Source organism: Dreissena polymorpha, chromosome 2 (assembly GCF_020536995.1).
Source record: "Dreissena polymorpha isolate Duluth1 chromosome 2, UMN_Dpol_1.0, whole genome shotgun sequence".
NCBI classification, from domain to species: Eukaryota; Metazoa; Mollusca; class Bivalvia; order Myida; family Dreissenidae; genus Dreissena; species Dreissena polymorpha.
The window spans coordinates 124,854,510-124,881,550 of NC_068356.1; the positions used below are offsets into that span (position 1 = coordinate 124,854,510).

Here is a 27,041-nt window from a genome sequence, read left to right on the forward strand (position 1 = left end):
ATCAAAAAATGCATAAGTAAGCAAATACGTATAAACATGCTTACGTCATTTTGTTTGGTAAATTGTGTGAATAATAAAATACAAATGTTCTAGTGTTTGTTTAACGACTTACGATTAACAAAGTGTGCACCTATGTACTACAAAGTGTGTCCGTCATTTCAAACCTGTTTGTTCGAGTTCGATCCCTTGTATCGCAACATTACTGTTTGAAGGCTACAATTACTAGTTATACCCGGCTAAAATGACAATGCTTCCTCCATAAACGTCTTGAGTTTGAAGTAAATAAAATGTGTAAGTGTTATACAATTTGCAACAATACAATTGTTCAAATATCCCCAAGCTTGCCTGAGCGTAGGAAACAAAGAACAGCTGCTCCTCCGAGAGCGGAAGTCCGGGGATACCTTTGCCCTCCTTGCGGTTCTTCATATAAGCCTGAAGATATAATGGCAACAAAAACTAACGATTTACTTGATATTTGCAAACATTATAAATTTTACCGATGACATTTCTCCGTTTGAACAAAAACTGTACTAAAGTGCACGTAAATATCGCTCAATTGCTTGTACAATTACTTGTTTATTATCGGCAATTTGGGGGATTTGTTTATGATCAGTGCACATAATATTATTTCCACAAGCAATTAATGTGGGACTAAAACTAAAACGAAAAACAAAATTATTTAAACAACTATATTCTTGTAATAACACTTCATCTGAACCGAACAAGATGTCGTCCCTACTATTAACTATTCATTTTAACAGAATTTCGTACGAAAAAAGAATATATCTTCGTTATAATACTGCACATTTGCACATGTTTTATGAGTATTTATTTTACCTTTAAGTTTAAGAATGGGTTATTGGTTACGAGCCAGCGAGTCTACTTACGTTGTACGAGATTCTCAACGCGAGAGCGTCCTTGAAATTCGCACTCTTTGTGAGATCCCCGCGTAGCTGAAACATGGTGCAGTGGTTGTACCATTGCATACACACAATAAATATAAAACACGTGCTGGTATCTGTATACACTTTTCTGGTGTACTTTCGACATGTATATGGGTCAATTTATGTAAACAGGGACCACGTTGGCGTACTTTTGAAAACACACAATGGATCTAATGCATGTAAAATAATTGAATTCGCATTATTAGAATACTTTCGACATATGCTAATATATGTAATTATAAATCTTTCAAAACTTTGCACGGTATCACAAACATTAATTATTCATGCGTGTTTATACATTTGTAAACGATCTACTAAATATATTTTATCATTTTCACAATCTTATTCACATTTTAGAAAACAACGTGTTAGACATTATTATAAATGCTATATCATGTTTTTGTTTGGCAAATCATAGCAACTATCTAAGCAATACATGTGCTCCTCGAAACATCTAAGAAAATGATTTATTAATAATTTTAAACGATATATTAAACCGTCATGGACTCGTGTGTTTGCAGTTACATTTTTCATATATTGTGGTTTTGTTTGAAATATTTTAGATTCTTTAAGAACAGAGGGCGTAATCACGTGAAAGTCAAGATGACGACGTCCATACCGAGACGGTTATTTTTCGCAGTTTTATACCATTTATTATTTCTGTTTATTTTTTAAATGACGCCCACTTTCCAGCCATATCCGTAAAAAGGTGATTAGCGTTTATAACGTATTTAAATTCGCTTTATATCTCGACTTTACTCCCCGCAAATTTTGTTAGTGGAGCCCTAATTAGGTCATCGTGCTAAGAAATTTCGCACCGAGTAAAGTCGAGATATAGAGCGAATATTACGGGCAAAAGCCCGCAAAGCGGGCGTTGACCGTTCATACATATGGTTTAGACAATAAAATTACATAAGAATACCATATAGGGATGCGTCTCAAAAAATTTTGCCACGCGACATATATTTTCGCGATGCTATTTATGACCTTGAACAAATCAAAAACACTTTGACATATGCTAAATCACATGTAAATACATACCTCAGGAAAAATTATATCAATGACATCATAATTGTGTAGCGAATTGTACTTAATATTCTCGCATTATTTGTTTTTCTTCGCAACCGTTCCAGAATTAAGTCATTACTCAATTATCTCCCCTGAATGCTCTTCTTCAGTGGGTATAAGCCGAAGACTGGTTCACTACATATAGTAACAGTTTTTACCAAACACAATTTAGGTGAACATAACCCGTCTTTAATATTTTGTCGAATCTCAGATTTCTGTCGAATTTATTTGCTTTGATCTTTTCGATATCTTATTGTCATTATTATCCTGACAAATCACAAACGCTTGTTAAAAAATTATTTGTTTTAAACAGTATAGTTGGCATCTCTATTCTTCCAGTATTCTCGTGGTATTTCAATAACGACACCCTACTGTTTATTTGTCAGAATTTGTGACGCATTTTCCATTCGCTCTCAGAAAGAAGTTTTACGTGTGATCATGAGCAATATTCTGGTAAGTTGTCGTTGTTATCCACCAGAAACACATTTATTCAGAAAATTAAAAAATATTCCGATCTAACTTTTTAGTCTTTAAGCTTTAATTTTTTACGTATTTACACCTCGTCTGCTCGCACTTAACCGATATCTCGAAATAATTAGTTACGGCCTAAAACCACAAAATCCGATACCGTTGGATTTTCGTACCACAATCTTACGTAAAAAATCTTCCAGATTCGAAATCAACAAAAAACAAGACATTGATAAATTGTCTGCATTATTGATCAAATTTTAAGATATTTGTTGGTTTTCCGTTTTTAGAAGCTGTTCTGCCAAGGCAAGAGCTGGGCATCATACAAGCCATTCAATCCAGCAAAACTGACAGTTTTGGTTTACAGAAATCAACAAAGGAGGGATTTCTGAACTATCAAAATTTCCAAGCTATACACACAGTTATTATCTGTGGTGATCTTTATTGGTTCTGTTTGTTTACTTGGATGGAACATGTGTGAACTTTTATAGAACTTTGAAAAGTCTATATATGTCTATCTATAAACAAAAATCAGCTATGGTATAATTAGATCAGATGTGCAAACAATGTCAAAGGGTTGTTAAATTATCAATTTGAAGGCAATTATGCTGAAAAAAATTGAAAGTTCCCATGCAAATTGTGTCTGTATATCGAAAATTGTCTGCCGATAATAGTCAAACTAGTGATACAAAACTTACCACAAGTATGTAAAAGCACTAAGTACCTGTGATCATTTTGAGTAAGATAGTGTAATTCTAAACAGTAGCAAATAGCTTGTTTAGTAAATGCATAATGCAATTCATATGATTCCGTTCTATTGTGTAATTAATAAATTGGTTGTTACTTGTTAATCCATGATAAATGTTTTATGGCTAGCACGAAACCAGCAATGTTAATTTTGTAAAAGGTGAAACAATAACACCACTTTGTAATTTCATTTACGTAAATATTCTTGAAATGTAGGTTGATGACAGTGTTTTAGTTTTACTTATTTTGTAACTATTATTTTATGTGCAAAAAAATGATGTGAAGTGTTTTGTATCTCCACACAATACCACATACCTTTTTATATATGTACTGTGTTATGTGTTATTTGAATGTTTAAATAAAAATATGGATGATATAACATGATGCATTCTAATATTTGCATTCAAATTGTAACTATAGAGCTAAGTGTATGCAGTTTAGACTGTGATTTTAGAATTGCTACAAAATGGCTAGTTTTTTAGTGGCGACAAAATTTAAACTATTCAACAATAGTTTGCGTGCGAAAGAAAATTAGAAACCTGCAAGATAACTGTATTTATTAAATATTTTAATTGCGGAACAAGTATGTTGTTATGCTGTTACACATAATTATACATTGATAATAAATAGAGACAATTAGTGGTGTTAACGTTTCCCAACAGTAGAAATCATTCTTCTGATGAAGTCAGTGATATACAGACGAAAGCTCCAGGTATGGCTGTCAATACGTAGTGTGTGTTATTTGACAGTCTAAAACTAATTGGATTAAAAAAAATCCTGTCAAATTTGTCAATCAAAATTGATTTCACACATCACATGATTTTGATTATGTTAAATCAGTGTACTGTATGCTAAATGCAACTGCTTAAGCAAGCTGTCAAGTTGATTTGAGACATTTGATGAAACAAACTGTTTCCTGGGCAGGACCAGTACTTAGTGTCTATATGACCTACCATGACGTCGAAAGTCTACAAGACCTACTAGGTAGAACAGGAAATGTACTTCGACGTACAATTTTCACCGACCCTTCAGTGTTAGCCAATCAGATGACACCTTACGTCTGTTGCTTTAAGAGATATTTGACATTGAACATTATAATTATTATTATTTATACCGAATTATGCGACTATCGACCGCTTACTCATAGATATTGTGCGTATTTACTAAACATTATTATTATTATAACTTATACCAAATTATGCGACTATCGAGCGCTAACTCATAGATATTGTGCGTATTTATTGACCTGGCGTGGCGGAATTAACCTCTGACTCATGCAAGTTATGGTTATCACAAAATACGATCAAAGGGGAGGTTATTATACATTATTTTTTAACCCGTTTATGCTTGGTAACTGTTTGGTTACCGTTGGGAATTTCCTACACGGTAATGCGCTGGACGGTCGTGATACTCCGCCCCGCATGATCAATAAATACTCACAATATGCAGAATAATTTTAATTTTAAAAAGGTAACAATTGAATCTTCTTCAAATTTGTATATCATCTATTTCAATGCATTAAATACTTGAAACGTCTATGTGTTGTTTTTTTGCCATTCTGATATTTTTATTCATTTTGTCCTAAATTAAAAAAGAGATTTTAAACATTTGTTATGAATAAATCTGAAGGAAAAGCGGCTCAAGAGACTAGTGTTTTGATTGGCTGTTCAGAAAATGTGTACGTAGAAGTACAAACATGTATGTCGAAGTACAAATTGTACTTTGACGTACAAATATATACTTCGAAGTGTATTTTATATTTATGTCGACGTACAATTATTGTACTTCGACGTACATTTTTCTTTTTAACTTGTAGGTCTTCATGACTTTCAACCCAAATGGTACGCCATAGTATGTCTTTAGGGTTATCTAAAGAATGCTCCCACTTAAGGGATCAATACAGAGACCTCCCAGTGACTAAGCCAGTTAGCAGACACCCCATCCACTATACCACAGACACCGAACCAGCTATAAATTCCTGTTGCTAGAAAACAAAAATATAATAAGATGCTAGATCTTTAAGCTTGGAACATGTAACTCGTTTTAAGATTTATTTTTTCGGATGCATTACTTAATTATTGCAACAATTATAATATTTTGAACACAATCATGTCCATATATTTATTAAAATTACATGGTTATCAAAAAAACTTAAACAGCTTTTGCCCGTAAATTAGGTAGCACCTATAATCATATTACTATGAAATAAAAGCCAGTAACTTTCTTCCTAATGTGGCTGGAAAGTGAGCGGAATAAAAAAAATACAAGTATACAGAGTATAAAACGACGAAAAATACCTGACTCGGCATGGACGTCGCCATCTTGTTTGTCACATGATTACCCCCTCTGAAGAAGCTCAACTTTGACTACAAGGTCAAAGACTGCTTAATACATGCAACAAACCATGACCGGAAGTCCGTCTCTATATGCGAGCTGATATTTGCTGTACTCCTCCACAAGGCACTGTGACCGGAAGGCGAGAGTCAGTGCCACCCTGTGGTCAATCTTCTCTTGCGTCAGTAACCGCAACAGCGCTAAACACACGATAAAATATACGTTAACGTGTTGTTGCTTTTAGGAGCATATATTATTCAAAGAAGTAATTATATGGCTATCTACGGACGAAATAATATCCAATGTGGCGCTATAAAGCGGTAAAGAAACATCGGCTTGTTTATGGATCCGTGCTTTAAAGTCGTATGGCTACGTGTATGATACAATATTTAAAGAAGTACGTACATACGACCAAACATTTATACACAGTTATAATCGTTAAACACGACCATCTGTACCGTGAACGCCTTTGTTAAAGAGATATAAATCGTTGTTTGCTTATTGTTGTTGCGTTCTGTCATGACTTGAAATGAACTGTGCTGATGTAATGTGTCTGGAATTTTCATAACCATGAGATTGTCAACATCAAATTTGTTGAAATGATATTCCTGGCAATAAATTAGCTTTACCCAAATTACACCAAAATCAAGTAAGTATCTACGTTCAGGAAATGCAACACAATCTTTTAAGAATCCCAAATCGGATTTCTTTCGAATATTATTATTATTCAGCTAATACTTATTTCGTTTTTTTAATTAGAAAAGACACAATTGAAGAGTCACCCATTCTGTTTTCTTTTCTTGCACTAAATATGCAAATATTGCTGATTGACTATTTCATCTCACAGGTACACATTTATTCAACTGGTCTGTTCTGCGCATAATTTGCAAACAAAAAAAGATCCATCATGACTGAAATCAATGAAATGTTTATCGTTCAAATCTTCAAATAGTAACATGATACACAGAACCAAAGGATTGCGTGCAGATATTTGTTAGGAATTATATACGAATCCTAGACACTATACGAATTCTAGGCCTTATACAAATCCTAGACTATATACGAATCCTTACCGTCAATGTCGAAGAGTTGCGCAACACTCTGAGCCATCTGTGTGCCGACGGATCCGAACCAGAGACTGGCCAACCCGCCGGCGTCGACGAACGGAAGCTGAGTGATCGCCGACGAAACGTCTATTGAAATGAAGAATAAATAAGAGAAGATTCTTAATACTCGTAATACTTGATTTATTCAATTATTTATTATATTAATGAAAATAGAAATTTGCTTAAATTCAAATCATATTGACATATAAGAATATTGAAACAAACAATCACAAAACTTCCAATAACAAAATGATTGGCAACAAAGTTATATGCTTTTTATAATAATATAGCAAACGCACTTTGATTTGATCAGGATATACCTAAGTTAAATATATATGTTTGAAATAACTATCGACACATATTAAACACTAGTTTTACATCGAACTGAGTAGTATTGAAGAACATCATTGAGACAGACATTTAGTAAAACGGATTTACAAATAGCATAACGACGTATTTTACAATAAATATCACATAACATACCTAGCACCTTATCGTTGAAAGAGAAAATGTTCGATCCCTGGGTTGAGAGGCGGTTATGCGGGTTGCCAACGAGGTACATTCGGGAGCTGTAACCAGTCATCAACAACATATTGCGCCAATAATCGTCAGACACGTTCCCTAATTGTCCTAACCTCATGATGACACCATTTACGACCCATTCCGGTTGCAAATATAGTCCGTTTAGAACAGTCAGTAAGTGTTGCTTTTGCTTATGTGGCATCCAATATAAATCTTGAATTATCGCTTCCACACTGCTGGCAAGTTCCTTAAACGTCTGCCCCAAGGCGTTACTAAATTCTGCAGGTATTTCACTGGAGAACAAGTAATGAAACGACAGGTGTCGCGAGATATGTATCGCGCATGCGTACTCGTTATGAGAAACATCTGCATCGAACAAGGCACGTTGCATATGCTTCATATAAATCCAGGTCTGAATTTCTTTTGGTAATAAGTAGTATAAATCACTTTCTAACAGCACATACAAGATAATATAACGTTTAAATGTTACAAAAGGAAAAGATGAGATGACATCACTAACTGACGTAGAAAGTGACGTAAAACATATGGTATAGTTGTGGCTAAACTGAGTTTTATTAAACAGAGAGTTGAGGAGGTTACTCCAGCTGATGTTGTAGTTGTATCGGTACTGGAGCTCCTCCACACGCACAGGGGACGCGCACGTATACAAATCGCTTCCTTTGACCGGCGCATCCTCTTCGTAGAAAGCCTGTATTAAGACAAAGCTCAAGTTAAACGATCTCATAATGGCTACGTATGTTTTATTTATTTTTTGCAGTTCTTAGAGACCAAATAGAGGCATATTCGGTAACATGTATATGTGACGAACATTTTATAATACCCAATATAAGGAATGTAAATGCTGTATAAGATTTAATTTAAATGCACCGTAATCTTGGTGCTCTTGGTGTCATTTATGTTTACCTCTAATACAAACACATGATAATTGGAAACGGCAATATATCTAAACCAAATAAAGCATCCAATTATATCATTGTCAGCACAAAGCTTTACCACAAGGTTCACACACGTATTGGACGGAATCATACATTAGCCGTAGGAGTCGCAAATGCCAAACGAACGAAGACGTATATAGTTACCAGCTTAGAGGTTTCTTTTGAACGCCGACTGTCGCATAATCGTTCGATTACAAAGCCATGCGCAATTTTCCGTAATAAATTGAATCGTATTAACTGCAGTTTATAACGTGGCGAATATGGAAAATTAGTCCGATTGTCCTATTGTCATTTCATTCGTATAATAACATGGCATGAACTATACAACAACAAAGTCATAGATGAATTCCAGTCCATTTTAATATCCATTTCAATTTCTTTATATACAGTTCATTTCTCCAAATAAATATAATTCTATATTCACAAATTAATCCGTGATTAAGTATGATAAATACAGCTTCATGATTGGACCTTTGTCGGTCCGTTCACATCTAAATCTATGCGAAGAGTGTGTATAATCCGACTAAACATGCACATTTGAATTGGCAGATAAATGTGCATAAAATTAAACTAGCTTTTATTCAATTATTGATTGGGCAATAGTATTCGTCTCCGCGCGTGCTTATTATTGATTGGCATGAATCGCTATTTTAACGATTAAATCTCGTCTCGTGGTCAGGAATAGCCTAAATTACTTTATCCGTTTGTTTCTTGCTGACAAGATATTTTGACGTTTAATTTAGAGTAATATACCTGAGTCAAGGCAGACGGCCTGGGGCATTTTAATGCAAACATATTTGCTTTTTCTTTCTTGCGTTTTTGGAAATATTTTTATTAAAATTATATCATTGTAATAATACTATTATATTTTTAAAAGTAAACACTTAGTAATAAATGTGAAACTCCGAGTATTCCATTTCTATAATTATGGCTGTTATGATAAAAGATTTATTCATGATTAATAAAGTGCAATTATTTTATTTGTACAAAACTTTCCAAAATTCAATTGTTATTTAAACAAAATAATGACAAATAAATTGATTAATAATTTCTAAAAATCTATGTATATGTATACATAATTATGTTTCATAAATTTATTTATAATTGTAATATCCGATAGTATGCATTACGTCACATCCACAATAATAACATTTCCCATATGATTTAACAAATAATTATTCGCCTTACCAGTTAAGACATTCGAATTATCATATCATTTTATCGCGAATACTCTTGAGAGCAATTCCAATGTCTCCGTGGCAATTGGGAAGACATTTTGTTAATTTCAGGAGGTGTAATGAGACATAAACAGCTGATACTGGATATCATAAATTCACAAATTGTCGTATTGTAAGACTAATTATTAAACGAGGCATTTGTTGATGTATGCGCAAAAGTTCTACAACTGTTTTGAGGGTAGTGTTCTGGAAACACAAATGGAATTCGATGATTTCGGAGTACAGGTAACCTGTATTGTTATGCTTGCAAATAGAAAATCAAATGTTGACGAAATTCCCCGAGTGTAGGCCTGATAAATAAATTGTAAGTTTGCATTTGTTTAACATACGTCAATTAAGCAATATGTAAAACGTTCTTTGCAACATATTGTGTGTAGTATAGCGTTAAGGATGCCCATAACAATTTTGTGCAGATTTGTTCATAGGACCCACAAAGATACATATTTGCTACCTTTACGAGTAAACCTATCGGTATTGGCGCACAACAATACTAAAACCAACTTGTTTGTCATCCGTATCAACAAAATAATGCCATCATGTCAATGCCTCCACCCATTCCATACGCAATAAAAATTGGGGGGTGTCTTGGTACAAGGTATCTGCATATGAAGCTTAATCCTAATATCAACGTTTGAACATAGCTGAGTTGTATAATTTGAAATTGGATCCCTAGTATGACAAATTGCAAACTATAATTACAAAATAGTTTAATCTTATTTTATATGATGGTAGTAAGGTTCATTTCGCCACGGCACTCATGATGACATATTTTGCTCTGTAATTGCTTTACAAGCGAACAAACCATATATTGATCTTGAAAGAACACCATATATCATTAACATCAAATAACTTTCCACCACGTTTGAGACAAGTAATGGACGGAGTTATAAGTTTAACGCAAGAATCGCTAAGTCACGTGGAACGACCGAATAGGCAGCTTAATACCAGTCGGGAGTTTCTTTTGAGCACCACAGTTATAGCATTTCTTCATCTTATCAATACAGGTTTCTGAGTTATCTTGTCTCCCTATCGCGGACCCTTTCGAGGGAGTTTCGTTTTCTCATTGACCAAATAAAACGACATCTTGTGAACTCCAGAAATTGTAATTAGCCATTAATATAAACGGTATGTATTATAAATAAATATCCATATTTGCAGACTGCATAAAGCACGATGAAACACATATTATTGTGTTTACCCAACATAGTTTTTTTGGTAATACGCAGACTGTGTACGCATATATTCATGTTTGTGGCGCCTATAACTGTTATAAAGTCTGCATTTCCTTCCTAAATGCATTCGCGTCAGGCAAATGAGTGGCAAATCAAATTCATCATATTAAAATAATGTTATGACTTCATTCCTTCTTTGCATCTAAATTGCGTGGTATTATTTAAGCCATTTGATTCTGCTATTCCAAAGTGCAATCTTTGCTCATCATTGAATTTTAATGACTAACCCGAATTCTGCACAATCGTTATAACATTAATAACGTGATCATAACACGTGTGACATAACGGTATATGTATATTGTTTATTCTTATGATGGATATTTATAAGAATATATTTTAATAATATGTTTATGCAATGTTAGGATGAAGTTTGAAAAATTGATTATGGAAGTATGGTTTCATTTCTCCAGTGTAGTTCAATTATCGGGAACATCTGTTGACATGGTCTTGATTAACAATTTGGCTCGTTGCTCAACATTACTTCAAACCAATACATAATTCAGATATGATAATTATATAAGGGTAATTCGAATTTCCCAAGGTACATACGGATACAAGCTCGGATTGAATGTGTATCGAATGTGTATCAAGGTTTGCATAATCGATTATAGAAGTGTTAGGTTTCATATTCTGCTGTGACATGTGATAGATGCATGCGCGATCCATCCAATCAACAAGGGTTATTCGAAGGGGTGGGTTTAGTAAATCGGGGGAAGAGTAACAGTATCCCATCGAGAATGGTATAAGACATATCTAAATTTTATGTTTATTTTCCTGATAATGAAATGCTGTGTGGTTGTTGAAAGAAGAGGATTCTGCGGTGAACTTTGAAAGTCTGCGGTGAGAGTTGTCACGTTTTCTCGACGGGGTGGCCATGTTGGCCGCCGCGCTGTAAAATGGTACTTAATGAACATTAGAAGCGTTGTGTTAGAAATAATTTAACAGAAATAAATCTCGATGAAAACAGAAATGAACTTTGGTTGTTACTGTGTGTTTTATCCACGAACGATGTGTAATTACGCTACACACGCTTCCTTAACATTCACCACGATACAGGCATTTCTCTTGAAATATGAACGTTTTAATATATAGTGTATTGATGATGAGCATTGGAAGATGAATGGCAGCTGGACACAGTTTAAATACTTGTGCAATTTCTGGTTTCGTATTTTCATTCCGTGTATTATTTACAACAAGCAATGTATGTTCCAAATCACAGTCCAATTTTCACAGCTTTCAGTCATGCTTTCGCGATGCATACATCGATGGATAGTCTTGCACATGTTTCTGTTGGTATTCAGATTGTTTCTTGGTCTGACGAGTTGCTTAAATATATTAGCAAGACTTGCGAGCTGTGTATATTATCCGCTCATAACGTTTCAGTAAATACTTAAAGGCAGGTTTGCTACAGTGTTGTGCTTTAAAATGTGCACAGCTTTTTTATTAAAATAAAATCTCAATTTTAAAAATATTATACGTAAATACATGCAAAAGTATTTATTCACTAATTTTGGAAAAAATAATATAAATAGATGAGTTTGAAGCAAAATTAATAGGTAAGTTTGACTTATCGTCGTTTCGAAGCTTATTACATAAGACCGTCCATCAAAACTGATTTCAACATATTTGTATTTGAAGTAAATGGCTTACATTTATACCGGGTTTGCTGATTGGACATGATTCAAACGCAAACAATAGACCGCATTTTAAAGGAATAAAAAAAACTAAGGATGAATACAAATTCTAAACGGAACACCACAAAACCACTAACCAATTTCAACGTTTAGTCATACGCTTACCCGTTGGATGTATACCCAAATATGATATACATCATCAACCATCAGCCGGAAGTCAAGATCTTCCCTCATCGAGTCGCTGACACCAAGCGCCCATGCAAGGATATCGCCAATGAAGCTCTTGTACGATTGAAGAATCTGGGAAGAGAAGACAAAGCATCAGCGATGATGTTGCGGGCGACAGTTTGAAGGCATATATGGGGTTTTACGTCAATGATAAAAATATTTTTTAAACGATATTGCAATTTATATATAAATAAAATAAAACCGTTGTGCATTGAAATGTTTTTCTTAAAAGCGCTACTTTTTCATTCAGGCGAGAGTTTTATTTTTTAGCGAATTTCAGCAACGTTGTAGCTATTGCCACACTCTTCTTCCGTGAGTGAAAACGGAACAATATACATTTACGTAATATAAAGTTCCCACATAAGCTCAAACAAAATTGTTCTAAAAAGAAAACAGTAATTCATCCATTAGAGACTGCTATTCTCACGTCCATATTGATCAAAGGTGTAGTTTATTTTAACGGAATATTAAAGGAACTCTCCAACAGATTAAAGCGTCGTTCGACGCGAATCGATATTTTGGGAAACTACGAGGATTGCTTATATAGTTAAAAAATACCTCCACATTTGACCTGAGCGTGGATGGTCGAGTAGTAAAGTCGAGAGACATTTTACTCCAAGCTTCCATGACTCTAGGGATCAGTGGTTCAAGCCCTGTGGAGTTTAACGTTTTTTCTTCTTTTTTTAAATTGTATTCTATTTTTTTTTTACTGGAGATTTTAGTTCAAATGTTTAAATTACTCAATATAAAGCATTTAAAGCAGTTAATGACAAGCTTTAAGACATGCCAACATATGTTGGACGGCCCCTTAAAAAACTATTATATAGATTCACAGACGGTGTAGAAAAGAACATTGCAAGATAAAATAACTGATTTAGATTTTATATAAACACTGAGTTTATGTGTGTACATGATTTATAAATGGGACTATAATCTAAATAAATAGAACAATTTGATGGTATTGATTGTATTTTTTTCTTTTATCAAATAATACTTTCACGGCGTCCTACGATGATTTAGCGTTGTCTTGTACCTTTCTGTTTCAAGTTATCATTCTTCAGAAAGTTGTAATTTTCTTTCGTTGACCACAGCATTCATTATTTGATGTTAAATATGTTAAATTGTAATAGGTTATTGTTGTAAACATCCATAAATATGCGGCATATTTACACAAAGCATTGATGCTTAAAATCATCATCATGCTTAAAATCAACACGCACATTCTTTACACTCCCATCCCTTCGTATAAATAAGAGAGCGATAATCAAGTGTCATGAAACACGTTACGCACATTGAATCTTCGAATTAAGCTGTAACGGATATGTCACCGTAATGTATATGTTATTTTTAATTATCTGTGTTAGCCGTTGAATATTTTCTCCAAAAACACAACCAGTTTTTCCTTATAAAGGTAATTTTCATGAAATTCCTGAACTATAGGAAAACCGGTTCTTCCCGTGCCGAAAAATACCCATGAAACCGTGACAAAATGTTTGCCAACGGTACCGGGTCGGGTTGGTGGTGAACGAAAGAGATACTACGTGGTTCAATTCAGATATTTTAAATGATTGCATTGACTTCGTCTTCTTATTCATTTCTTTTATTGATGGCATTCTAAATTAAGAGGTAAGAGGCAACAAACGCGTGTTAAACTATTTATGATCTTCTTAAAATAAACACATTTGTTAGGAACATAAATACTCAAAATCAACGAATATTTCGCAAAATATTTCGGATGAGCTTTTTTCGAAACCTAAACGCAGATTTAGAAACCCAAACGCGGACCCTAAGGTCAAGGTCAAGGTCACAGGGGTCAAAGTTTGTGTGCGTATGGAAAGGCCTTGTCCATATACACATGCATGCCAAATATGAAATTGCTATCTGAAGCGACATAGAAGTTATGAACATTTTTCGAAACCTAAACGCAAAGTGTGACGGACAGACGGACGGACGGACAGTCCGATCACTATATGCCCTACTTCGGGGGCATAAAAATCAGTGATCCTTATAGCAATAGCCAAAATGTCAACGCTTGATGTGGTATGGTAACATAGATTAAACGAGATACAAAATGCTCGTTATTATTTTATGTAGCAATCTGTTCATACGACACACGGATATGAGAGTGGTACATGCAGATATAATGAATATATTGTCGAACAACAAAAAAGAGCATTTTGTTTCTTGTTAAATCTATGTTTCCGGAGCTCCTCAAGCGTTGAAATCTTGGCAATTGCTATATGAAACATTTGTTATGTGTTAACTTAATTTTTTCGAAATATATATTCGAAATATTCGTTGATTTTGAGTGCTTACGGGCTTTTAAACACACACAATAATTTTGTATTTAAATTTGGTTATTTGTTTAAGCATAACGTTTTATCATTAAATATACACGAATTTCGAATTTTGAATTTAAAAACATTATTTAAAGCAAACATAAGCACATTCATTCACACATTTGTTTCACTTTCATGTCGAAGAATCTTGAATTAAGATTAAATTCAGATTTAAATTAGAAAAAAACGTGTTATTCAATACTTATATTTAATATTTAATTTTTGCAAAACGGTGAATACTTAATAAACGTTTCATGATCAAGTATGTAGTTATTATCAATATTCATGATATTATATATATTACCGGTATAATATTGATAGTACTTAATATGTGTGGCTTATCTTATTTGTAAAACGCTAACGAAAACACGTATTAAATGCATTTTGACGATGCTGCGAAGCATCGTCTAAGTTATCATATCATGAAAAAAATCTTCACAATGGCAACCTATGTAAAAGACCGAGCCAGTCCGATTGAGATAGCTCGATTTTTCTAATCGGCATACCTCGCTGATTATCATTGATAAAGGTATAGGAAGCTCAGCTATAAATAGGACAGCCTATTCTGGGAAAAAATTTAATTATAGTTTGAAAATGTTAATTTTAAATCAGTTATATTCAATCCATTATATGTTTATAGATCAATGAAACAACTATGCATTTTCTGTATTGTATTTGACATTTGTCGTGATTCAGTAAATAAATTGCGAATTAAAACGTGTATAATTAACTTTCAACGCGATCATGAGTGTAAAGAAAACGAATTATTTCGAACCTGCCATTTGTAAACGTTGTAGCGACTATGGTATATAAACAGCATAATAGCAACATCAAATCTGTGATTCAAGCTCTTCTGCGTGCTTTCTCATTTTGCATATTTAATAAACTTTTAAAACATAAATTACAGAGCCACATCAGTGCACATACTATGTTTGACAATTAATTCGTTTGTTGGCTATTGTTTACTGTTTTAAACACATATTAGGTCATATCGCGGAGATTTAGTTAACCTTACCATGTGTTCATGGGCGAACTCACGTATTCAAGTGCTCTTACTACTATGTGCTCATACCCACTTTCGATCGGGAATCATCATGAAAGTATTGCCGTACTTAACGAACAAACATGCCTAAGCTTATTGAATTAGAGAAAAAGAACAATAATCAAAAGAGAAAAAGTATATGTTCATGCACATGGGATTGTGAAATCACGTCCGTACACATAGCATCATTACTTAGGAAAGGAAACAACGAAATATTAAGTTTGGTATGATATACATGTGAAATTAAAGAGCATGGTGTAATTAAGAGCATGTCAAGTTCTGAATTAATATGCTGAAACGTAATGTTATAACCCACAAATGTTTTACTATAACAGACAGTTTTTTATGATAAGTGGTACAGAAAATACACGTCGAATACCTTTTTAAAGATATTTCTTGTTATATTTGATCGAGAATGTAACCCGCCTCCCGGTTTCGCTGAAAGGATCAAGTTCCCCACAGAACTTCTTCCCTGTACCCCCAATTTTTTTTTTCGTAATATACATTTTTCGTACCCAATTTGTTTCGTACCCAATTTTTTTTTCGTACCCAAATTTTTGCTCGTAACCAATTTTTTTTTCGTACCCATAAATTATTATTTTTCGTAACCAAATCTTTTCACGTACTTATTTTTTTTTGGCATAATTGCTTTACCCAAAATGTTCCTACCCAATTTTTTCCTACCCAAAATTGTCTTACCCACATCCACAATTGTGGTGATGTAGATAAATTTAAATAAATGCTTTTATATCAATCCTCTTCAAAAGCATCGTCACACCAGTACTGTCAGTACTTTGATTATTTGTGTATTAACTTATTCAAATCCTGACAACACCCGAAATCAGTCGTTTTTGGGGCGACTGCCTTCTGCAATTCGCCCCATAGGTAACATAATATACGTATACTGAAGAATGTAGTCCGTTACTGCATTTAACCACTTTGCATCCAGATTTTGCATTCACAAACAAAATAGCTCCGATGAGCGCGTTCCATCTATGGCAACGTCTTTTCACTGTGGCATTAGCACCTGAGTAACACGAAGTCCTCATGGAAGGTGTATACAGCGACGACATATCGGTTCAATACTGAACTATCTGCACTTAATCGATACAGCGCATTTATGTTCTTTCGTTTTAAGAAATCAACTGCGTTCGCGATATGGGCGACACAATTTAATTACCACGCGCTACATTTTTTACTGTCAAAGAAAACATCTCAATGTTCTCTGCGCTACACAGTTTTTTTATAACTATTTTATGACTCTTCGCCCGTGCTTTTCATGCCAGTTTTGAACTTTTTCCTTACGCACGAAACACATGTTGTTGTTGTCACTTTCACAACAGCTAATTTAGTTGCGTTAATTTTTTCCAAGTATTGAAAACAATCTGGTATATGTCCGTCCTAACAGTAGAACATTATCAACATGTGTTTGTTCCCATAAAGTCGCTATATGACCTACAATGTATCGGTGTGACTTAAAAACCAGCAAATTAATTGAATATATATATATGAATAATAATTGAATCTACATAGAAACCTTATGACAACGTTTGTCTTAACGAACTCTCAGATAAATATTAGAGTAAAAACCTAGGTTACCAGTTCAAATGATAATAATCAACATTTTATTCACAAACGTTTCGCAGTTATGAATTGGTACGTACGACAATGACTTGTTTTAAAAAGCAGCATTTACTTTTAACCACAATAGCTAAATCATATATTTTGTTGACAGACTGTACCCCTTCCTTAATTCCATCTGTTTTATTCAACAAAGGTGATTGGTTGGCATCACGTTGAATAATGTTTTTACGGTCAAACATTTGAGCAAAATCACCCCACTAGTACTTTCAGTGCTTTGATTTTTAATTTGACAGGAGCCGAAATAGTTGTTCGACCTGTTCGAAAGGAATGTAGACAATCTATTCACTATTGATATGTTAATTTTAACCTATCTAAGAATGCTGAAGCCAAACACTTCACTGCAAATGAGATCAGTCGTCTGATGCATTGCAATATTTTCAAGTTATTATTATAACAGTCTTGTCCGCTTTTGGAAGGCATATGAACATTCATCAGCCTATTGGATACCTAATTGTGTTCCGTCACTCAAATCATTAGTCGTGTCAGCGCTAAATTACCAAAATTACAATGTCAGTCAAATAACGTATCTAAAAATTGCACTTGAAAGGAAGGTTCGAGCGTTATAATAATCAACCTAATCTTGATATGTAATGTTGTATAATTGCAGTAAATACTCCATTATTTTAGTATATAATATCCTATATTTGACTTCACATTGATATATGAGACAAAAACATAGCCTGTTGGAACAACCCTCTTTACCTGATCTGATTTCTCGTTTCGCATTAGGAAGTCGCTTGGAAGCAAAAATCGGTACCTCTGTGTCGTTTGACCTGCCTCTCGCCGCTCCGCCAACCATCTATCGGAAAACCGGTTTGTCAACTGGAGACAAAAAATCATGTAGTCTTAAAATACAAAAAATATTTAAACTCTTTACCAGCTTTGGTCAACGTGTATAATATTTTGCTATTTGCTATTTGCTTTCATTGATGTACGCGGATATTAATTATTTACGGTACGGAATTTAATTTACTATAGAGGTCTACACATACACTCATTGAAATAAAATGATCAATTTTTTTCAATATCCTGGATATCTATTACGCGATTGTATTCTCAAAAATGTAAAATGTAGATAACCTAAAAATCTAGTTTTAAAATTGTTTCAATTGGTATTGTTTCATAACAAAGAAAACTGGTCACTTTTCCCAGGTCTTTCACAATATGCAGTCCTAGTATATGCTTATGCAAAACATCTTTAGTTGAGCACGGAATTCATTTCATATAGTTCTCAAAACAATTTCATAAATAACTTACTGTTATAAGATAACTATTCTTAAGATGAAAAACTAGAAATAAAAGCCTTTAAATAAATATAGTTTGGTAGTATCCGTTTTCTTACATACTTCAAGCAAATTTGCAAAAGTAAAAAACGCTGTACACAATTTTTGTGCAATTTAATTAAAAGTCTATACTATCAATAAAATTTACTTTGAGTGTTTATAAATATATAAATAAAGACAGTTTGTCATTCCAAGGTGTTTCAACAGTGTGAGAATCGCTTAATAGTAGTCCGCCCAGAGAATTCTAAAAAAGCCTCTTTGATACCTAATTAACCTTAAATAAGCTCTTTATAATTACAAAATCATAATATTTCTACGGGGTCAATTTTAAAACGTCATCCCTTAAGAATACGAATTAAAGTATATAGTAGTATTTGAGGAGGAAAAACAAAAGCAATTCCAACAAGAAATCTCCCAACGCTCTTTACGATTGCGATACCAAGGCGTAGAGGCAGATGTATAATGCAATATTTACTAAACAGAAAGATGAACAGTTTGACCGAACAAGACGCTTTTTCTACTTAGGTTTTGATAAGCATTTTAATTGGCTGGATAATTTCATATCCTTACAATGCATATAATGCAATAAATACTAAATGCAATAAATCTATCATATGCAGTAAAGTAACAAAAACATATTTTATGGACTTCATGTGTTTAAATCTATACATGCATGGAGATTGATCGATTTTGAACACAAGTTAGTCTTACCATCTAATTCCGATAAGCTTCAATTCAATGAATAAGTATTTATTTCAGAGCATATATTAACATGGAAGATGCCAATGGTCTTTTACTGACCCCAATATGGCCCGCGTGAGTCACGTCAATATGGAACATTGGAGACACGCCGTATCTTAGCAACGCTAACGACAACAAAGAGGACAGGTCCAGGTCATGTGATCTCGGGGAACGCCCATACTCGAAACCACCGAGATCGCTCACCACACTCATTACTGTAATGTAACGCAAGTACAAAATTTTACTTAACTATGCGTCTGTTGGCACAATACTGTTATAATACATTTCAATAAATATCATATATTTTATGAATTAAATGTGAAGCCCAAATTGAAGCTATTGAGAACAAATAGTCCAAATGTTAAAACATAACACAAACACTCGCAAAACAAATAACATAAAAAAAACTTTCATTGATAATAGTTCATAAATATAACCATTTAAAAGTATAATTAAAATTCGGTTGTTCAGTTAAGAAATATTGATGATCTATCATACTTTGACATATATAATAACCTATGACGAAACCATTACAGAAATCTGTTTGATCCAATCGCCAATATTTAAAAGAATATGCACCTTGATCCTGAGATGCGCCTTTGAATTGGATGCAGGACTGATAGATCATCTTGATGTCTTTGACCTCTTTACTGTCATGTGATTGCACGTCCTCCGCCAGATTGTCTAAGTCGTATTGAACACAAGTTATAATGATTTAAATTTGTTAAACGTTTGTATGTAATTTGTAATTTTAAAAAGCAACACATGGCTATGCCGTTGTATTATTGGACTTCAGGAAAGTGTTATCACGCAATCTGAAATATTTCAAAGCTTTGAAGTTTGTATTACAAAGTATACAGTAAGCTAACTCTCAATGTCTTTTTTCGCTTCTTCTAATTGTTTAACATAATGTTTATTTTATTGAAAATTTTTCATTCTATGTTACCATTTTCCTTGTTTTGTTTAAATGCCTTATCGTATGTTTACTAAAAAATTATACCCCCACTGAATCGTAAAGTTACAATCCTGCAAAAACTATGTACGGAGAATAACTAAACATGACTTGGTCTTTCGTTCTAATCCATTTTCGGAACATGTAAATTAATTGTAACTATGTATGTATATTTTGTATATTATATGAAATAAAATATGTTTAAACTAAGCCAACTACGATGCGTTTAAATGGTGGTATTTACAAAACGAATGTTTTAAAAAAAACATATAGACAATATGGAATGCACAACGGTTTAAGCATTGTACAGTACTTGTAATTTGTTTGAAATATGCGCATAACATAAGATAAGTTTTGTTAAAAATACTGTAAACATGTATACATGTTTTTTTAGATGATATTACGTATGCGTCCGACAAATCATCGCTTTTTTACAAGGTGTATTAGATGTAAAACCATACATTAAAAGTTAAAATCCATAACACAGATTTACTATGGCCCGCATGTTGCGCAAATGCGTTCAATCTTGGCAAGTGCTCACCCGTTCGCTTTATTCACGAAAGATTTAGAGGTCTCCTTAGTGGACAATACGGAAAGTATACGGATGCAGAGGCACATCTTGAGCTAATCTGTTCGAATAGGTCACCATAAAGCTCCATTTCTCACAACGTGGCTTACATCGTAGTAACGAGAACGTTATCACACGAAGTACATTGTTAGATACCTATGAAGCAATTACCCATGATTCTGCCGTAGTATTTCTGCAGAACGAGATCCGGGCTAGAGCGCATTCTGGGACTGTCCCATGTGAGGAAAGTTGTCCTTTTGTAACCCCCACAGGCGAACGAATAGAAATCCTTCAAATGAATGAATTTATTAAAATGTTTGATATAATGGAGGAAAACATGTTATGAATTAAGATGCCCACAGATTGCTCGACTTAGGATTTTTTAAACATGCTTTTAAAGCAGAAAGTCCTTTGAATAATAAGTGTTTTTTAAAGTTTAACCTCGGCTGTGGCAAGATTTTAGCAATCTGTAGTGAACGTTTTTCTATAATTTCACATAGCACATATTAAACTCAAGTTCATATGATGCAAGGGTCTTTTGATCTCGGAATGACAGTTCTTTAAAATTATCTTCGACACCGAAGACATCAGTTGAACAAACTTAGAACATAACTTCTGAACGATATAGATTATCCCAATATTACACATGTAGAATTTTTCCAACTGAATAATTTGATTGATTTGAACAAACTTCGCAGAGGACTTCAATACGAAGCTGCATACAAATAGTAAAGCCCTTGACCTCGTGGTTTCAGGTGAGATTTTGTTTACCTATGATGACCTACATATTAGTTTTCAGTACCGAACGATTTTCACACTTTAAAAAAGAAAAGGTTCACTCATGCCTCATTCATTCGATTTTTTTATTAATCTATTCCTTGTTCTATTTTAAAATGCAGGCAAAGGAACTTGGTCGAAACGTACACAACACTACATTTAAAAGTATTTGCTTTTTTGGCATATCAACATATCATTGTAAGCTAAACTGATAAATAGTTATACGTTCATTTATACTAGGGATGTCAACGAATATCCGAATATCCGAATATTCGGTCCCGGACCGAATATTCGGATACTGTTTTCCGAATCGAATATTCGGAAGAAAAAATAAAAAATCGAGTAATTTCAAAGACTTTGTATTCGTAAAATTTACTTCAAACATTGTCAAAAAAGTTGTTCCTCGTGTCATAATGTTTATTCCGGTTGGCGCGATAATGCGTCGCTATGGTGATGACAGTATACCGGTCATAAATCCCGCTAACAAAGCCAGACACTTTGTGTCAAAATTATGATAGGTGCAAATCGCGTCGGCAATCAAAACACCGACCTGCACTTGATCCAAATGACTCGAATTACATTTAAAATTATCAAAGATTAAATGAGTAAAGGAAAAGCCAATTTGTGTAAAAAAACAAATAAGACCGTATGTCAATTAAAACACCGACCCGTCTTGATCTAATAACTCGAATTACATTTAAAATGATCAAAGATTAAATGAGTAAAGAAAGAGCCGACATGGTGTGAAAAACAAAACAGATCGTATGGTTATAATCACGTTGTCCAAAATAATTTACTCAACCTCTAATGAGTATTTGCGTATCGCATGGTCCAAACATTAATTAATTACTCAATATTCAATCAGGTATTATACTTAAAGAAAAGTTTTTGGTATTGCACCCTCATTTAATTGAAAATATTATAATTTCTACACGCATAAAGTAAATCTGTCCAAGCAAAATGCCACCTACGCCTTCCGCTGCTTGAAAGTATTTCACGACATCATCCGATAAGAAGTTGCCGATCCAAGTGTCTTTTAAACGTGGCAACTTTAAAAGACTGACTGTTTAGTCTGTTAAACAGGTTGAAAGTGTGTTGTGGCTATGTTCATAATTCGTTTAAGTTCAGCTTTAATTATATGTAGATCTAACTGTTTTGTCATGTAATTATTTTGTCGTCATGTAATATTATGTTTCTCGTTCTATTGTTGATGTACGATATTAATAGTTTAAAAACAGTTTTTGTCATTCAATTTTTACAATAAAAAGTAATCAACAAAATCAGCTTCGAATTAGCGACGGCAACGCTGTGTCAATATTTAGTCACTTCCGTTGAACTTCCGGTAAAAACGAAAGTAGAATTCATGGAGTAATGGTACGGTAAACATAGTTGACTTTTTTCCAACAGATGTTGACCGAATATCCGAATATTCGTTCGGAAGGGTGACCGAATATTCGAATACCGAAATCGGTATTCGTTGCCATCCCTAATTTATACAATTAAAGTAAAACTGCTTTTACCTGACACGGATTGACGCTTGTGTTCATGTTGCTCAGTAATGCTGCAGTAAGCCGGGTACAATTGTCGTCCGAACATATCTAAGGAAAGACAAAACAATGTCATATTGAAATATATAAACAGCTTCACACGCAAGTCGTCATATTAAGTAAATTGTTGTATTTTTTTTATCAATCATGAGATGTTGTTGATACTCGTCATTTCATTCCATCATGCGTCAGAAAGTTACATTTGTGAAACTCTAGTTCGCATCCAAACAGTTGATAGAAATTTGTTATACTATTGAAATGAATTCCTTTCATTGGTATTTAATTATTACTGTGATGCAATGAGGTCTTGTTATTTATTCATTGAAATATTTTGTGAATAATTCTGAAGCGGGCGGTTTGGGGCTCCTTAATATAGCTGAAGGTTAAGCTACAGAAATTAAGGAAAAACAATAGTGTTCTTGTAAAATACTTTCATGACAGAACAATAAAAATAAAAAACTTTAAACTGGGATCATCACAGTGTCCGAGAAATAATGCTTAAACTTTAAGCGAGTATATGCCACTCACATACTTTAAGAATACCAGTGTCGAAAGCTGCTGTTTTTTAGTTAAATGATAGGGGATATGATTGTTTTAAAATTATTGGAATGCAACGAAATACGGTTCATCTATACAATATATGTACATAAATTAACAAAACACTAGGTTTTAAACAGATCGTGAATATGTTCTATTAAGATAGAACATAGTTCTGCTGCTTATAGCCTATGCAGACTGAAATATAACACAATAAAATAAGTTTGATGATACGTTCTACTGCATCCACACAAACAAACTATTGAAGTCATTAATACAGCAAACAATGACTCCTCCGAACGTCTTGCGGGAGCTCTACATGGCGCAAAAACATGGCTACCTGACCTTAACTAAAATTCCCGAATACTTTTGGTACTGATATTGTTTTCATGATGTTAAGTCTTTTGTTGTTAATGTTTTTTTTTCGGGGGGGGGGGGGGCGGGGGCGGGGTATGCATACTTGTTTGACTAGTGTGTCTTGCATAGCTAAAATAATTGTGTTGATAGTTATATTGCTCATTTATTGTGTTAATATTTTCGTTTCCGTTGTATTTATTCCTCTGTGCCAACGCTTATATATTACGTTTATGACGAGCCGATAATCATTTCCAATAATTAATGCTTATTACATTTTCGGTAAAATAATAGCGATGGATGAGAATCCCATTTTTATAAGACTGACACAATGGGTCGGTTGTAAAATCATTTACATAATAGCGTTATTGTTTCTTTTATTGGCGATACAGCAGTATACAAATGACATATATGCCTCTTATTATTTAGGATAAAACTCACAATTTCTATTTTAATATAAACTTGATAAAAATTTGATTTCTTTTATAAATTACTACATGTAACCGAACCAAACTGTAACGACCTAGCTCGCAAGTATTATTATTGGTCTTTAGTACTCATAATATACGCTTTTCAGATGGATAGGAATGGCAGTTAGTTATCGTCAATATAATCTTAACTATAAAAGCCAACATATATGTGTATGTTGGTCGTTATGTCTTTATAAATAAAATCAAACTGTCTGAACAGCTCTAAAATTTATATACTCTTTGACATAAATACTTTTAAATGTTAGCATATTGGCAATGTTGAGTTACACAAATCGATATAAATTTCAAATGCAGTAAAACAAGTACTAATTTCCAATACATCGTTATTATTGTGACATAACATTTTGAATGCGTAAATTACAAAAGCATGTCAGAACAAAGCCTAGTTTACTATAGTGATACCATGGCCGGATGCATTGCGAAATAAATTATCGTTAGTCTCTCATCGCATAGGAAGACAAAATGGAACACATATTAAATATGTATGGTTATTACTCGAGTCCGTAAATGTCATAATTGCCAACACAATAAAGGTGCTTCCAACAAGAGCTTAGTTTAAATATCGTTCACAAGTTTCTTCGTAGGAATTATAATGTCAACTATTCAAATACATATTATCATACCTATATGTTTTTATCTGCTATTCGCTGCATAAATATGAACTCATTCCGTATACAAGCAACACTAATAACCAATTATATCTGGACAAAGTCGCTAAATTAACCATACACGTATTACCAAATATACAATAATCTCCTTAGTCCGATTATATATTCGTGACTGTTATTTGCTTTTAAGCATTCCCCTTTATATTAACACACGTTTGAATCAATGCAGACTTCATGGCTAAATGTAAATGAGAAGTATTAATGTCGCGGATTATGATACACGGTAAAATGTCATAAAGAATAATACTAATTGTCCAATAGTTTCATAAACAGCAGGCCAGAATAAAAAACATTTTATTTTTTAGAAACTATGAAATTATATAAATGCAGACAAACATAACAATATATTTTAAGAAACACATAGTGTTGTAAAAATACAATAATAATAATAATAAGTGGTAACATATTATGATGAGTTGATGGTATTGACTGAAGATCGACCATCACCGACGAAGACCGTTTACATTATGGGTCAAACTGTATTTTAGTTTTCAGGTGCAACCACCAATCCATACAGACGTACTGCAGGTAGATTCAGTTATTTTCTAGGTTTTAAGGCAAGCTAAACGGTTATTAGTTTTAATAAATTCACTGGTAATAACTAAGACGATTTATCAGGGACAGAGATTGAAAACAGCTTATAGTAAAGAATACCCCCCCCCCCCCACTAAACCACTCATTGCTAACAGTTTTATTAACACCATTATATGCTTCATAATGACAGACGGATGTGGTGGAATTGTGTCATTCGTTTAAGATAAGCGCTTCATTATTGCTCATCAGATACTTAATAAGAAAGCAGAGACGAAGACGCTGACGCAAGCAGTGAGGTGGCCGATATACTACGATAGGTTAAGTCGACCTTTACCTTCCTGATTTGTGGAAGTTGAATTTAAGAGAAATAGTGGCTGAAAATACGTCTTTATTTTTATACAATATAAATCTTTACCAGCTACATCCATTATTTGTGAACTATGTGCAGATAAAATAAACATTTAACTAGCCGGATACATTTTCTCTCCAGATACCTATATTTTACTCTTGCCAACGGAGCACAGATAATCAGTACAATAAATATTACATCGAAATGACCAATGAATATGAAAAAAGTGCTTACCGCTTGTTCCGTTGCTCGAGGTGTCGTGCAAGGTTGCCGCGTTACCACATTAGCTTCTTGTTCGGACGTGTACTGCCGGTTCTCCGCGGCTGTACCGGAAGTGGGCTGCTGTTTAAGCTCAAGCAATCCTTTGGAAGCCATCACTACAATCGTAGCTAACACAACCAGGGTGATAGAAATAACAAAATTACAAAAACAGCAACACCGCTCACGCCTTGACCAGTAAGAACCCCACTTGTCAGTTGTTGTAGTTGATATTGCCGGCGACGAAGGGGAGACAAAGTCTCCGTTTCCGGTGTGACATGTCTCTTTGACGTACGTCAGGTCGACGTAACCGGAGTCCTGTAGTGTCAGGCTTTCGCTGCGTTCGGAATGAACGGATTGTCTTTCGTCGTCGGTAGAATACACCGCATATCTGTCCAACCGAGGTCGTACACTTTCCGCTGGCATTATGTTCATGAGAATGTACTCCCTGCGTAGTAACTTCAGTATTTCCTGGATCAT

At 33.9% G+C, this 27,041-nt stretch overlaps 1 protein-coding gene across 1 annotated transcript; it reads right to left on the reverse strand.

Moving 5' to 3' along the window:
* Window positions 1-222: 222 nt before the first annotated feature.
* On the reverse strand, window positions 223-27,041 carry LOC127870059 (uncharacterized). Its single transcript, XM_052412717.1, has 13 exons — window positions 26,538-27,041; window positions 23,344-23,421; window positions 21,218-21,335; window positions 20,106-20,210; window positions 19,587-19,741; window positions 18,205-18,324; window positions 12,415-12,549; window positions 7,790-7,898; window positions 7,151-7,555; window positions 6,635-6,754; window positions 5,631-5,761; window positions 888-953; window positions 223-432 (listed from the first exon to the last, which is right to left on the reverse strand). Exons 1-13 carry the CDS (start codon window positions 27,039-27,041, stop codon window positions 223-225), a joined length of 2,256 nt encoding a protein of 751 aa, XP_052268677.1.

Excerpts from the sequence above, each read along its gene's own strand:
- LOC127870059 (XM_052412717.1), bottom strand. The coding sequence starts at position 27,041 with ATGATCCAGGAAATACTGAAGTTACTACGCAGGGAGTACATTCTCATG. Across the intron at positions 23,422-26,537 it reads CTCGAGCAACGGAACAAGCG|ATATGTTCGGACGACAATTG; the intron begins GTAAGCACTTTT and ends GTCTTTCCTTAG. Across the intron at positions 19,742-20,105 it reads AGGCGCATCTCAGGATCAAG|TAATGAGTGTGGTGAGCGAT; the intron begins GTGCATATTCTT and ends GTTACATTACAG.